The 16,748-nt window shown below is 33.3% G+C and overlaps 1 protein-coding gene and 1 long non-coding RNA gene across 2 annotated transcripts; one reads left to right on the top strand and one right to left on the bottom strand.

The window, feature by feature from the left end:
• Positions 1-6,623: 6,623 nt before the first annotated feature.
• On the bottom strand, positions 6,624-6,847 carry LOC143562826 (uncharacterized). The gene is made up of 2 exons (XR_013140561.1): positions 6,803-6,847; positions 6,624-6,723 (listed from the first exon to the last, which is right to left on the bottom strand). It is a non-coding gene; the product is annotated as an uncharacterized LOC143562826 (long non-coding RNA).
• A 6,517-nt stretch (positions 6,848-13,364) lies between these two features.
• Positions 13,365-16,140, top strand: LOC143563391 (ABC transporter G family member 14-like). Its single transcript, XM_077050940.1, has 5 exons — positions 13,365-13,552; positions 13,630-14,398; positions 14,554-14,730; positions 14,823-15,010; positions 15,308-16,140. Exons 1-5 carry the CDS (start codon positions 13,397-13,399, stop codon positions 15,950-15,952), a joined length of 1,935 nt encoding a protein of 644 aa, XP_076907055.1. The 5' UTR covers positions 13,365-13,396; the 3' UTR covers positions 15,953-16,140.
• The last annotated feature ends 608 nt before the right edge of the window (positions 16,141-16,748 follow it).

Here is a 16,748-nt window from a genome sequence, read left to right as displayed (position 1 = left end):
TTGTACTCCCACTTTATTACTAGATATAGTTAAATAAACAATCGTCTTCAAAAATTATTAATTTAATATTTAATTGTCTTGTAAAATATTCTAACAACATTGACAACTCTTCCATCAAACCCATCATATAATAAAAAGAGCTTTTAAACTCTTGCGTTACACGGAATTTGACAAATCATAAATAAATTTAACAGCTTTCTTGACGATGATAAAACCGAGCTACTACAAATACAAGGTCTTCTACATACCTCTGAGGAAAATTTCCTTCCCGATTTGTATACCTTATGAATAATAAACATATGAAAGAAAAAAGATATGTTTGATATGTAATAAGTATATTTAAAGATGTTTATATATTTATACTCCTTAAGTTTTTAATGTTTCAGTTAAAAAAAAAGTAGATAAAAACGCGGAGGGCTTTGCTTACCATACATCCCAGTTTAGGTCCATAGTACTGCTTTTTTGTTATATTTAAATCTAAAATCACCAAATGATATCCATTACAGGCGTCATTCTATAAGAAGGATGAAGATAACTATCACATTATTATTATATAAAAAGAAACAATAAATGAACACAATTAACGATAAATGTTATTCAAACGGGGTTGACAACCGTGTGTATTTTGAATCATAGATAGTTTTTCTATATGTACTTCAAGAACTAAATATTTCATGTGTTGTTAAGTTAATACATACATATTTCAAACATTATTATTACAACACTTGTCTTTAATAGCTGATTATTTAATCCTAACTATTTTGTAATAAGTAACAATTGCAATTGAAGTATTTAGGAGCAATTGAGAAGAATATTATAGCAATTCACTACTTTTAATAGGATAAAACTTATTTCTCAATCAATATGTTTCTATTGGTGTAGGGTGATTGAAACATCAGAAGCATTAAAAGTGTTTAAAGCCCCTCATTATTCAAAATGTTTTATTTCGCTCATTTTTTTCCAAAATCTAAATGCCCGGTTATTTATATCATAAGTGGTAAACGTGTTAAATGGGTTGTAACCATTTTCAAAATTTATCTCTTACACAAACCATTTAGACCCTTTACCAATTTGGATAAAGAGCGGTTGTGACCCGTATCAATTTTTATTAGTGTTTTTTTACCTAAACAAAAGTTATAGTTTTTAAAGTTATTCATTCAGATCCGACAATTGTGTTATGTCAAAATATGAACCAACAAGTTAAACGGTTCAGGCCAGTTTTTAAAATTTGTCTTTTCGACTTGAGCCGTTTTGAAACAACCCGTTGTGAGTTATATCAATTTTTATTAAAGTAGTTTTAACCTTAACCAAAGCCACAATCTTTTAAATGACCCGTATTTATTCGATTATTGTCTTAGGTCAAATCTGAACGAAACATGTGACGCAATTGTACTCATAAATGTGACAGGCACGATTTGGTAGTAATATTCCATATCCGAAAGGTGTCTTCACATTAAACGCAACATGTGACACAAAAAGTAGTATACATATTTTCAAATTTGTAAACCACCATTTTAAGGTCTCATTTGACATGCAAATTAGTGTATTGTATAAAGTAAACTACTTATGACTTTTTTGTTTCAAGTTTCACGAATTATGAAATTTATCGTTTTCATGTTTCACACTGTGTAATGCGCATGATGGAAAACACGAACTTAATGTAATTTCTCATGTAATGATATTTAAAATATGATGATCAATGTGCATATAAATAATAAACTAGAGCATAACGACATCAAACAACATAAATGGAAACCTAAATATATATTTTCTGCAATGTTGAAAAACCACTACCATCCCAATAACTGATTTTGTTTAGCATCAACTTTTCTTGAAAGGAGATTATAAAAGTGGCATTTACACACATTTAAATAATGAATTAAAATCCACCCTACTATGTTATAACTCAATTGATAAAATGGTTTTAACCTATTATTCATGGATAACTATGATGGATGAGATGAGAAATATTTAGGAATTAGAATGAAAAATTAGGCTAGGAGTGCATGTATGCTTAACACCTAACCTAAGCCCCAATATTTTATTTTATAATTAGTAGAGTAGCATCATTCCAAAAACACACTACATCCATTTCACCGGTTTACTTCACTGATCTTAAATTATAAAAAGTTGCTATGGTAACATTTCATATTTAAAAGACTACTCTACTCATTCTACAACAAATTTATGTTAGCGTATAAAAACGAGAAAAATAATTAAAAACATTTATAAGTAAGATAAAAATAGAAATATGAAATTGGGTGTGGAGTTTTTTTAAAATACATGATAAATTTTGAAAACTATGATTTTAGTTAAATTTGAGCATTCACATTGTATTCGTACCCCCAATCCTATAATTAAATAAAATTATTCTTATTTATCAAAAACCTCTCACATGTCATTCCTAGTATTTTTTACCTATTTAATTAAAAAATACTTATTTAGTTTTTATTTTTATTCTTTCTTTCGCTCAGAACAACTCACAGAAATAATAGAAAAAAGAAATAGATATAGAGGATGCAAAGCACCTCTCAAAAATGAGGAAAGAGTTTGATTTCTCGGAAAAATATAGGGTTGAAGTATAAATAAGGGATGGGATTAACTGAATTTTTAAAAATATTTTAATATAATATGAAGATGAGGGGTGGAAGTGAGGCGGTAAGCATTCATATTTATGAGCATAAATATTGTAAATTTTCAACTTCATAAAAATATGTGTTAATTTTTATTTTTATTTTTTTTCTAAACGGCAAATTTTTATCATTTGAACGAGTTAACCCAAGGCATCCTAGTCCCTAGGTGTTTTAAAGGTTTTGTCTTGCTAATGAACCACTAACCTCACTGACAATCTTCTTGATGCGGTATAGTATAATATGGAACTTCTCATAAATATAGTAGTATCAATTTAAATTTTTGTTTTAACATAAATCATTGATAGTGCGGTGAACCATATGATTACGCCTAACTAGGAATTAAATTAACTAATAATATATTTTTGGGATCATAGTTATAATAATAATAATTGTGAATATCATGTAGAAGTGGTGTCAAAACTTTTTAGCTAGTGAACAAGGTCTAGTGGAGGATAGCGAAAGTAATGTCACTTGGGAGGCAATTGTTGGAGGGGATTGTGTTCACTTTTGTTTTCATTTCTACGAGATAAAATAAATAACTAAAAAAATCAAACATAAATAATTAATTGGAAAAACATTATGAGGCAATCTTTTCATATGATTGAATGAAAACATGTTCAAATCTATTATCAAAAAGAATTTATAATACATACTTAAGCTTGACTAAAAATAGATTCAAGCTAAAATCGAGTAAGAATAAAAAAACGTTTCTAAAACACATATGAACATATTAGTTTAAATATCTTTATTATAAAAAGTAAAAAAATTAAAAAAAATTATGAACTGGTAGAAAATTAAACCATCTAGGTTTTTTCTCTCAATAATTTGGTGTACACTTTTAATAAAATGTCAATACTTTCTTTATTTGAAATCTAAAGAAAGGCGACATAGTTTTGATGTATAATGAAAATTATTTCAAGAAAAGCAAGTCCAATACAACACACATTTAAAGAGAAACAAATTACACCATATATCAATCAATCAATCCATCATACCCAGTTAAGTCCCACAAACAGCAAAGCTATAAGTAGAGTCTGGGGAGGGTGAGATGTAGGCACACTGTATCTCTATCCAACGGGATAAAGAGGTGACTTTCAGAGAGACCCTCAACTCTGTAATACATATGTATGATGCATTATAAAGTAAATGACATAATAATAATAATAATAATAATAATAATAATAGTAGTACTACTAATAAAAACAATAATAGTAATAATAAAATAATAATAATACACATACTAGAATAAGAATAAGGTGAATAGAAAGTATTAGAGATGATCAAAAAAACCGGTTTCTGGAACCGAACCGGTTCCTACCCGTTTTTTGTAGGAACCGGACCATATCTGATTCAACCTGATGATCCGTGACCGGTTCTTGCATTTCTGAGTGTGGGCGGGTAGGAACCGGAACCGAACCGGAACCGGTTCTGGAACCGGAACCGGTTCCTAACCGTTTTTTGGCCGTTATGGTCAAAAATAGCCGTTTTTTGACCGGTTACGATACAGGAACCGGTTTAGGAACCGGTAAGAACCGGTTCCATAGGTTAGGGGTCCGAGGGTGGGAGAACCGGTTCGGTTCCCTAACCGGTTCGAGCCTGGAACCGGTTTCAAAGGGGGTTTTGAATATAGGAACCGGTTAGGAACCGGTTCCGGTTCCTAGTCCCAAACCGTTTTGAACATCTCTAGAAAGTATATCATTAAATTTATCAAGTAAACCAACACCATTTTTGTGAAGTGTTTATAAGAACATTCTTCTAATTTATACATCTTATGAACTAACATCATATATGAATTGGACAATATATAAGGTGTGACATTCAACTAAAAAGGAAATTATTATTAGTGTTGGTGTCATCGTCGTGTTGGTGTAATCGTGTACCACTTGTTTTACTGGGATGTTCTTTACGTCCATCATATTTACGTTCATGTACTTCATACCACCTTTAAATTTACCTTATCCATAACTTCAAATCCATGCCTCCTTGTCTTTCCTAAAAGTTATATATGCTAGCGACAAGTAGCTAGATAATTAATATATTTGTTTACTAGGTTAGGGACCCGTGTAACACACGGGCTGAAATTATAATACATGCTAATATGAAAATATGTGTATATAAAAATTTTGTAAATGCAAGCCAATAATATAATCTTATTTACACTTTAGATGAGAGAAATATATATGTATGAACACGTAAGTATAAACACGGGTTCAATATTGATAATGGGTTTAAAAAATAATAGACAGCTAACAATGTTAATCCATAACTTTCAAAGTATGATAAAACCAATAGTAATTACATCACTTAAGAGCAACTAAGGACCTGTTACTAATAAATACCAAGTGTCTAATTCGTTTTTGACCAGCTCCAACAGCAGTACATGACACATACCATGATAAAGTAAAAAAAAAAAAAGCCTGCAAAAAAAAAACTAATATTCTTGCGTCATAATAGCTTCCAAAAAATATCATTGGCCAATCCAAAAGTCAACACCCAAACAAATAAACCACCTATAAAATTACCCGTTATGACTCGTATCCAATTCTACCAAAACCCACTCTGACCCAAATCAAAGTGACCATTTTAAGGCTGCCGTAAGCACACCCTTAACCCGCAGGTACTGTTCTAAACAAACTGCTACGACTAATATTCATCATATCCAATTTCCCATAACAATATCTAATTTAAACTAAAATCAAATTTAAAAAAAAACGAAGTTGTTAAAGGGAAAAACTAACCAGGTGGATAACATAATGTATTGCTCAGCCAATTTCTAGTGTCTTAACTTAGCTTTCTCCTCTGGATCCTGTAACAATCCATCAATAAAGAATCCTCAATAAATAGGGTTATGTCCGTAAATGCCCGATTTCATATTCATAAAAGAATATAATGATATATTAATGCCTACTACTTTAGGCTGCGGCTGAGGCCTTCCTTTGAGAAAGCTTGTATTTGTTTTCTTTTCAGATATGTTAAATTGTTCGTTTTCGTTCCATCAAGGACTGTTCATAAGAAGCACTAACATGTTAACATTATTCATCCGGAATTTTAGTTGTTAATAAAGAAAAACATACTTTAAACAGAGTAAATATATTAGGAAATTGTTATATAGAACCCACCAAAAATGATCCAGCCTCCTCTGTCATGACTCCCTTTGACTACACGAGTGATGCGACAAAGGTGAGAAAAACTTGTAAAGGAGCTTCTTGCTATGTCCATTAGAGACCACTTTAAATAGAAACCCAAATACATATATTTTTAGCTAATGAAAATAAACAAATAAAAAACACTTGACAATAGTACAAAAATGAAACAAATGTACTCAGATTGGTTGTTATATCCTTATATGTTGATATTCAAAAGTTTGGTTAAAATTTTTTTAGCATTTCTTAATTTGATGTTCTCATTGCCTAATACTTAAACTCCTATAGAATAACTCTACACTTTGATTGAATTCCTATCTTCAAAATAATACTAAGAAAAGAATCTTGAAATTAAGAAAATACCTAATTCATAATCAAAACTTGTTGCAATAAACGGGCCAACCACAGTCCGCCCAAAACTACTTCCTCCATTATAATGTCAAAAACACAAAATAATATTAACGCTCATGCAATTGCAACATTAACAGACAAACACAAAGTGTTTAATTTACCATATAATAGTTGACAAAAGATTCTGCATAAACTTATCTGAATATGTCAATGACACATCCACGAGTGAATATTATTATCATCCTATCCAGGCTTAAAACACGCTTTAGCTCTCCTTTTCTAACACCCAAGAGGGGGCGATTGACAAATAACAATATGGTAATTTTAGCTCGTTTGCTAAAAATAGGGGTTTGACCCATTTAAATAAAATGATAAGTTTGACCCGTATGCTAAAAAAAACAATTGACACTTTTTCCTGCAAATCAGCCACCAAACTTGAAATTAGTTGTGATCATAACACACAACAATAGTATAAAATCAAAAAACATACTCACAACCTAATCATTTTGATTGTGAGCACCATTTGGATCTCCAAAGCCCTTATGTATCTTCTAACCCCTTTTTGATATAAAATTTACTTTACCGTATATTTGTACCTAAAGTTGAAAAAAATGATTTCCATTAGAATTCTTTTGCAATTAAAAAAAATAAGAATAAAGAAAATCCACAACTCACTTTCTTTGTCATAGCCTTCCGCATCTCTCAACCCTCCTTTGCAACCTAAATTAACAATATGTTGACGTAAATAAGAAATTCATAATCACACAAACAAAAAGAATGAACATGGAATTTTGCCTGCAGTAATTTGCATGATTTTGAGCCGTAAATAAAGACCTAGTTCGTAATCGAAGATGATAGGTATTGTCAAGTAACATAAATCTTCACTTACTATTCCCAAATCAAAGAGAGATGATAGTCTGAGCTTGCATGTTATTGGAGCATAGGGTTCAGACAGAGAAATCATTGAATCCAATGATAGTCTGAGCTTGCATGATGCATCTTCATCGATTGCAATTATTCGTATATGTTAGATCCGGAGAGGAAATCCCGTGGAGAATAGGAGCAGATATTTGATTGTATATTTTTGTGAATAACCCTAATAAAATTGTATGGGAGGGAAAATAAAAATCAGAAGGACACCTGTCACATAGTTGATTTCTTTATTAGATAGTTTAGATTAGATATAATCATAGGGCTTGTATTTTAATAGTATTAAGGTGTTTGTTAAGGTGATAATCTTCAAAATATTGAGTATTCAAGTCTTATTATGGACAAAAATGGTGCACTAATTTGCCACTAACAAATCTATAATATATATAAACGAAACCATAAAAATCCTACGTGTTGCGATGTGGTCGCCTATTTTTTTTGGAGTCATCAGATTTGCTTGATTTTAAATGAGGGCTTCTCATGCATTTGATCCGAATTCACGGCTATGAGTCTTATCAAACCCAAATATTTCTTACACGTGTTATAACATCTCATTAAATTAAAATCTGATTTATATATATTATTTATAATTAAAAAACCAATTTTATAGTGAAAAAATAAACGGGTATTGGGTCTCATCAAATCCATATAGTTCTTAAGCCGGGTTATAACATCTCATTTATTTGTGAAACAATTTATCATTAAACCATAAGTATATTAATAACTTTCATACAATAAAAAATATAAAAATTCAAAAAACAAATAAATATTAAAAACAAATAATATAAAACAACCACTGTAATACGGAGGATAAAAACTAGTATATATTTTTGTTTTTATGTTTTTTATAATTTTTAGAGGTTTTTTTGGTGGTCCAAAATGATTCTCAAAGCTCTCAATTTTCAAAGAGTTTTTTAGGATCTTTACCATATATATGTGTGTGTGTGTGTAGGGTGAGGTTAAAATAAGAAGTGGAGTGTGTCTAAGAAGTGTAAGAATTAATCTGGTGCGTTAGATATGTTGATCTGATGGTGGATATCGAAAGTGTGTTTATTGTGCAACATGTTTTATTTTAGTTGCAGTTTGTTTTATTAGATCTAATGGTGAAAACACATTTTCTACACTTCTTAGGAAAAATATACTTCTTATTATAACACCTATCTCTCTTTCTCTCTCTCTCTCTCTCTCTCTCTCTATATATATATATATATATATATATATATATATAGGGGATAGATCTTGCGAGAAGTGATATTACAGCGAGAAGTGCGAGAAGTGAAAGTATAACTAGGGATGGGCAAATTCAGGACTGGTACCGGTTGGTACCGGTACCAAGAATCCGCGATTTTCGGGACCGGTCGGTACCGGTACGGTCCCGATCTCATCCCTAGGTATAACTCTATTAATCCTTAATTTCACCCCCTTTCATATGATGTTACATACATATATGTAGGTTGGTTGTATTTATGTCTTAATTACACATTCAAACCTACCTACAAACATATAAATGTACCGAGCCACATTCAAACCTATGTACCTACACACATACATACACATATACAAACATACGTACCTACACACATACATATGCACCTACACAACGCACCTACACATAAGAAAGGGAGTTAATTAGGGATTAATGGAGTTACACTTTCACTTCTCGCTATAAAAAAACTTCTGAAATGATCCAATATATATATATATATATATATATATATTTGTTTATATATGGCAAGTTTGATTTGTTCATATTGATTAACAAATAACAAATATTTTGTTACAACATCATCACTCAACGATATACCAGATAACAAATAATTGTTGTCCATGTTTTCAACTTTCAATTTGAGGTCTTAATGTCCCAAGAAGTTATGACATGTAACTAGGATTGTTCAAATGGACCATATCTTGTAACTCACTTAGTTACTTGGATAAAAATTTGTTCGAAATCAGCTCAAGTCAAATTAGCTCGTATAAATCTTGAGATAGGTGAGCTTGCTAATTGGATCACTCGAATAAAAAAACATATCTAATGTAAATAGTTAACTCACCTTATAGCCCACGTAAGACATCCGTTAAAAGGGCTTTTAGCCTAGCGATACCAAAATGTAACGAAAATGTGTCCTTAGTTTTATGATAGATAAATTATGTTGTTTTGTAAGTATAATTAGTAGGTGACAGATAGCCGTTTTATACAATGTCACCTAATAAAAAAAGACTCACCCCATGATAACCTAAGTTCTCACTTTCTAATCAACCGCATCCCGATGGTTTGCCTTGTACTCCAATACCCACCCTATGAAGTTACTGCCTTCGTATCCATCCTCAGTTCACCATTCGTCTTTGCTATCCATGGAGTGTGATTTTTATGACTATATCACTCCATCCCGTGAACCATGAGAAAACCATTTTACGAGAGAAGCTCTCTTGTCATTGTCACCCTCATTATCTCTATTGAAACATCACATATATCTCTCTACATGCTTTTACTACAACTTCTCCATTTCACATCTCCCTCACCTCATGTACTTCAGCTTAGTCACCACAAACACTGTTTCGAATCCAAGGTATATGTGTTTGTATGCAGGCTCATTTTCATGTAGTTTAGGTTGTTTATATTTTGATTATGTATCTGTGTTTGTTATTTAACAAATGCCTTTTGTTTAGGGTTTAAAAATCGATATACATAGCCTATCTAATTCTATTAGGGATTTTGTTTAGTATATTGTAAATGCATGTGATTTACAATCTAGAAACAAATTAGCAAGTTGTGATATAAGATTCACTTGTTTTGCATTGATTTGTTAAAGAAACGAGTTAGCTCGTTGACACACAAACTGTCTCGAGTTGTAAACGAATCAAGTTCGAGCTTAGACTTCAACTTAGTAGATAGATATTGGATCTATCCATGTTCTCATGTATAACTTTAATCTCAAGTTAGTTGACACGGCTCGTGAATAACCCAACATGTAACACTTCGATCATTAAACATATATATTACATTACGTTCTTGTTGGTCTAGACAATAGATTAGGATTTCGACCTCTGGTGTCATCGTAGATGTTGATGATCTTAGTGCCATCAGGCTATATTGGGTAATCGGGATGTACTAATTATACGTAGACCAAATGAGAATTTACAATATGCATTGGTACAAGTTAAGAAGTGTGGAGTATACACTTATCTAAGACTATTGTAACTTTGGTGCTTAATTAGGAGCCTATGTGGTTTCAATACCTTAAGGGGGTTCAAATGGGCATTGTCCCTTGGCGGTTCCAAGACAACACCCTAGTTGTGAGCAAAGCAGACAAAATTGAGAACCTTGTCCTCACTTATGAAAGGCCAATTCCTAGGTGGTAAGTTGGTAACTCACTTGAAAGCCAACTTTAATATTTCCTATAATGTATATGAGACTTTTTGAACGCACATGGCGCCTACATAAATCGAGTAATCACTTGGGTTCGAAAAATGTATGTCGAACAATCATAATGATTCGTGAAAAGTCCTTCGACGGTCACAATGGTTTGTAAAAAGACAGTTGCTTCAAACAGATTACGGACGATCACAATCTTACAATTTGGTTTAGGTGGTGCATGTTCCAAGGGTGTGAGGGCCAAAACCACACATGTTTTTAAAACGGCCTAAACATATCCTATCTCATCCATTTTTTTGCTAGAGAAAACACCTACAAAATACTTGTTCAAATCTGTCCTTTTGTTAACAATAGTGGGGCAAAATTACCAATTCCATTTTTAAAAGAACCACAAACAAACAATATAGATTTTGATATAATTATTCAATCTTCAACTTCACACATTCCACAAAACATCAATAAAAGTAGAAGAGACACCAAAATCTGCTAGACTTGTTACTGAAAAACTATTTAGGAATGATTACCAGTAGACCAATCAACAGAGAAAAGATGCTCTTACTGCTTCAATGGGGTCTTCTAATGGGCTATACCCTCTATACAAAAAAATCCATGGGATTCATGAGGAAATCATGTAAAAATGATGATGGTGGTGGAATAATGTAAAGATTGTGTAATCATGATCTTTACGTGTACATTTTTCGGCGATGACTAGACATTCCTGTATAGGTTAAAAACCATGTATGGGATGCACAAATTATAGAAACCATGGAAATAAGAGTGGATCATATTTTCCGACATTAACATCAAATAGGTTTTTATTTGGCTGTCACCAAACTAGCTACCCATATTCATCACACCCCATGTTAGTGATGAATAAGATATAACTTTTTAGGTTACATGCATGATGCATGATGCATCTAAAACACTTTATGCAACTACATGATCTTAAGGAGGCTGCATTACACGCAAGAATACACACCTACTCTAAAACAAAGGTTAGGTTAGCTAAGGAATCGTTATAGACGCCTATGCTAAACGATATGCATGCGCTAGTCACACATATAATACTTATAGCATATAGCATATACATCTTTAAAAACTCACTTTCTTTTGTCAAAGTTCTTCAACCATGCATGTGATAAGCATAGCAAAAAAGTGGATTCTCTTTGAGCACCATCTTACAAGAACAAAAGTTTCTGCTTAAGAATCTAATGCTATCCCAACCGCGAAATAAAACCCACCCACAGAAAAAGATAATATTGATAAGTAAATAATCCATGATTAAAGTTTCAATAGATTTATCTTCAAATATCGCATCTTCAAACAGAATGGTTATACTTATAAATAGTAAATAACACGAGCAAACAATGAAAATCATATCGGAAAGGAATATGAAAACCGGAAGGAAAATAAGAACTTATGCATAAAATCAGTTGGAATTTGGACAAAAGTTGTTATTCATTTCAAAGCTTGATCCCTCTACATCAACTTTATACAATTAATTAACAAGGCCACCCCTCTACTTTCTACTTTCCCTCTTTATTGTTATTTGTTTACTTTCAGCCATTGCTATTATATAAGGACAACATCAATGCTTCTGCCCGGTGGATGGCCCTAAATACTCATTTGACTTGATAATAAAAATCATAAATCTAAGCATTTATATATATTATCATGGCTATAAATTTGATTCCGTAATCTTATCAATTAGTATAATATATTATCGCTTTCGCCCCAAAGGGAAACTTTTTGGGACTTCCTTTATCCGTACTTGGTTTTCACTGATTCATGCTTAAACTCGAACCTACGACAAATTAATGTTGATATCCTGTTAAGCAAGTTTTAGTTACATGTTGCCTGGACTAAGCTATTAGCGTAAATCTAAGGAATCTTTACTATTAACTGGATAGATATTAGAGTTAAGAGTTTATCTCATGGAATAAAGATTTAGTTAGAAAACTTGTACTTCTTGAATTATAGGGATTATCTTGAGCTTTTATTATTAGGATTTTTGGCTTCTATGTGCAACTTGTTTGTAGGATTTTTGATGATAATACTAAATAAACACAAAATGACACTTGAACCAAAAGGGAATTGAATAAAATTTAAGTGGCATGAGTCTCATTCTCCACTTGTTGCTGCTGGAGATGAGTTGCATGACCATCCATGCAGCCTTAGTTGGTCACTATAGAGAAAAGATCTAAAAGCAAGCATCAAATGATGAGAAAGAGAGAGAACAGAAACTCCAAAGAGATTACACTAAATAATAATGGACTAATAAAAGTGAGTGTTGGAATACTTTGATTGGGACCCACCATATTAACCTAAGGCCTACATCAGATTCTTTTGATATACTCACCTTTTCTTGACCATTCCTTCATCATCATCGTACTCAGTATATCCTACCAATAGCAAAGCTATGGTAGGGTCTGAGGAGGGTAAGATGTAGGCAGCCTTACCTCTACCCCATAGGGATAGAGAGGCTGCTTCCGGTGAGACCCCCGGCTCGATAGTAGTTTTGCATCAAGCCTTGGACATAAGGCACATAGCACTCAATCATCGGGACACCGGCTGATCGGTGCATGTACCCTTATCTTTCAGCTATCAACGCCACTACATGATGCCTGATTAACCGCCCGTCACTTTTAACGTTATTTTCACGAGATTAGTAAAATAACGTCAAAATTAGTGCAATTTCACTTTTTTGACGGCTGATCGGTGCATGTACCCTTAGCTTTCAGCTATCAACGCCACTACATGATGCCTGATTAACCGTCCGTCACTTTTAACGTTACTTTCTTGACCATTACTTGTGTATATATATATACTTGTGTTTATGCACTTACCAAACTAAAACTAAAACTAAAAACAAAATCAAACTTAAACCAAACAATCTAAATTTAATTAGCTTCTTCTTTGTTTTCACTCAAAAACAAAGCCTTTAGACATCATAATCATCACTGGCCATGACCTCCAATTCTGTAGTTCCAACTTCTGAAACCGCCACCACCGCCACAACTACTATAACCACTTCAAGTCCTGTTGAAATGGTGAAACCGCATCATGATCATGCCCGTTCACCATCCTTTCTACACCTAGTCTTATACCCGATAACTTTAAAGGTTTCTCTCTCTCTCTCTCTCTCTCTCTCTCTCTCTCTCTTATCATTTGTGTTTACACGTTTTCGGTTTTGTTGCAGTTTGAAGATGTTGTTTATAAAGTTAAAACAAAGAGAAATGGTGCATGTGAGAAGACTATACTGCACGGAGTGACGGGGAAGGTTTGCCCTGGGGAGATACTTGCAATGTTAGGTCCATCCGGCAGTGGTAAAACCACCCTCCTCACGGCTCTTGGTGGACGGCTAACTGGTAACCTATCAGGAAAGATTACCTATAACAACAAGCCGTTCACTGGTTCAGTAAAAAGAAAAACAGGGTTTGTGACACAAGACGATGTTCTTTATCCTCATCTTACTGTCACCGAAACCTTATTATTCACTGCCATGTTAAGGCTACCGGAAAGCTTGAGTCAGAATGATAAAGTTGAGCACGTGGAGCGAGTTATAGCAGAGTTGGGGCTGACTCGGTGTAAGAATAGTATGATAGGTGGTCCATTATTTAGAGGTATTTCAGGTGGAGAGAAAAAGAGGGTCAGCATTGGTCAAGAGATGCTAATCAACCCGAGCTTGTTGTTACTAGATGAGCCGACATCCGGTCTAGACTCGACCACGGCTCAGAGGATTCTAACCACTATTAAGCGGCTTGCTAGTGGAGGTCGAACCGTGGTCACAACAATTCATCAGCCATCTAGTAGACTTTACCACATGTTTGATAAAGTGGTCTTGCTGTCTGAGGGCTCACCGATTTACTATGGTCCTGCGTCCACTGCTCTAGGTTATTTCTCATCCGTTGGATATTCGACATCCATCACGGTCAATCCAGCTGATATTTTATTAGACCTTGCTAATGGTAAGTTGCATAATTGTACTTTTGAAAATGAAGTGTAAAAAGAGTACCCCACATCTACACTACTCCTCCACAATTATATAAACTAAAGCATCATATCTTATCTTCATAAATGACTTTTAACTACTTCTAACCACTTTTGAAAAATTACATGACAGGAATTGAACCTGATGCCATGCAAGAATATGAGCAAGGTGAAAACACCGAAAACGAGCAGAAGTTAGTAAGGCAAAAGCTCATAACTTCTTATGATACAAACATTTTAACAAGCCTGAAAGCTGAACTATGCAGTTTAGACATTACCAACAATGACCATGCAAAAGAAGCTTCAACAAGTAAGTTGTGTGAAACATATATTTTTTAGGTTATTAATTAGTGCCACAATTGCATAAACCCTGACCTGTTTAGGTTATTCAAAATGGTGTAGGAAACCATGTGAAATCGGAACAATGGTGTACGAGCTGGTGGCATCAGTTTAAGGTGCTACTTCTTAGAGGCGTAAGAGAAAGAAGATTCGAATCCTTTAATAAGCTTCGAATCTTCCAAGTCATAAGTGTTGCTATACTTGGAGGGCTTTTATGGTGGCATACCCCAACATCCCATATCGCAGATAGGGTACGAGTTATAAACTTATAATCCTATAAACCATATATGAAGTTAAAACAATTTAATAAAAATGTAACCAGCTTTCTTTTAGTGTAAAAGAAACCCTTTGGTTAGATGTAACCAATTAACTCGAAAAAACTGACCAAAGTTAAATATATTTAACTCGCTAACCGGTCAATATTATGTTGACCTTTTTTCTTATGCTAGCTAATCACTAACTTCTCATGTCTATTAACAGTTATATTAGGTAATAACGGTTAAATCAGTTTCTTAATGCTATAATATTGCTTGATTCTTTTCTTGCAGATAGCAATGCTTTTCTTCTTCTCTGTTTTTTGGGGGTTTTATCCGCTATACAACGCGGTTTTTACCTTTCCACAAGAAAGAAGAATGCTTATAAAAGAACGATCATCCGGAATGTACCGTCTTTCATCTTACTTCCTAGCAAGAACCATTGGAGACCTACCACTCGAGCTGGCCCTACCAACCGCCTTCACCATCATCTTTTATTGGATGGGCGGGCTCAAACCCGACCCAGCCACTTTCATCCTATCCCTACTTGCGGTCCTCTACACAGTCCTTGTAGCCCAAGGTCTAGGATTAGCAATTGGTGCCATTCTTATGGATCTCAAACAAGCCACGACTTTGGCGTCGGTTACAACACTCGTTTTCCTTATCGCTGGAGGGTATTACGTACAACATATCCCGCCTTTTATAGTGTGGTTAAAGTATTTGAGCTATAGCTACTACTGCTTCAAGCTTCTTCTCGGGATTCAGTACAACGAGGATGATTTATACGAATGCTCAAAAGGCGTCTACTGTCACGTTGCAGATTTTCCAGCCGTTAAATCAGTGGGACTTCATAATTTACCGGTTGATTTGTTGATTATGGCGACGATGTTGATTGGTTATCGACTCGTTGCTTACATGGCGCTACAGAAGGTTCGGTGAAGCAAGTTTTGAACAACTTTTTTGTGAAGAGCTTTTGCCATTTTGTCCAGAAGAGAAATAATAATCATAATAATATTAATGTTAGACGTTGATCCTATATGTAACCGGGATATAACAAAATCCAAGATGTAGAACAAACTCTTCGAAACAAGCTATAACCAAAGTAACATAAGTTCAAAATGCTACAATAACACATTATCATTCATGTTTTTTTCAAGGCACATGATCAATAAACTCTTCTTTATTATAAGAGAAAACTGACTCTAAAACTCGTTACAATAATTTTATATTGATCACACATCCAAGACTAACTATTACATTAAGAAACTAAACCAACTCATTAATATCCACCGACTTGTGAATACGGTCCGGAATTACTACAAATATTGAATTGTATTAACAACCAAATAATAATCAAATTGTAAGGGTATGTATCTTACTTAAGTAGTGGTACTTATAATATTCGAATTAGTAGTAACTAATAAGAGTACAACTCTTTGGGACAAACGTCGAACAGTTTATGTGCAACTTTGTTAACATCAAAATAAAATAAATGATCATAATTTAACAGATTTACTCACTGGGTCTTAATTTTTGAAAGACGGAATGTCATTGCTGAGATCATATGTAGGGTTTGATCAACGGCTCGTTGACGTCATTAATCGGTCAAAATTGATTGATTAGATTGATTTTAAGAATACGAATGGCATATTAATCTTTTATTATTATTTTAAATAAGTTCGTTTATAATTATGGTGGTGCTATGGCAATGGTCTGGTTCGGGTTAGATATTGTT

The sequence above is a fragment of the Bidens hawaiensis genome, unplaced genomic scaffold, assembly GCF_021521415.1.
Source record: "Bidens hawaiensis isolate Kalapana, Puna unplaced genomic scaffold, B.hawaiensis_p1.1 tig00001179_1, whole genome shotgun sequence".
In the NCBI taxonomy this organism is placed as follows: domain Eukaryota; kingdom Viridiplantae; phylum Streptophyta; class Magnoliopsida; order Asterales; family Asteraceae; genus Bidens; species Bidens hawaiensis.
This window is presented reverse-complemented; position numbering and strand designations above follow the sequence as displayed.

Bases quoted from the DNA above. Each gene is read 5' to 3' on its own strand.
- LOC143563391 (XM_077050940.1), top strand. From the start codon at position 13,397: ATGACCTCCAATTCTGTAGTTCCAACTTCTGAAACCGCCACCACCGCC. The intron at 13,553-13,629 runs GTTTCTCTCTCT...GTTTTGTTGCAG, and splicing joins TATACCCGATAACTTTAAAG to TTTGAAGATGTTGTTTATAA. The intron at 15,011-15,307 runs GTACGAGTTATA...CTTTTCTTGCAG, and splicing joins CATCCCATATCGCAGATAGG to ATAGCAATGCTTTTCTTCTT.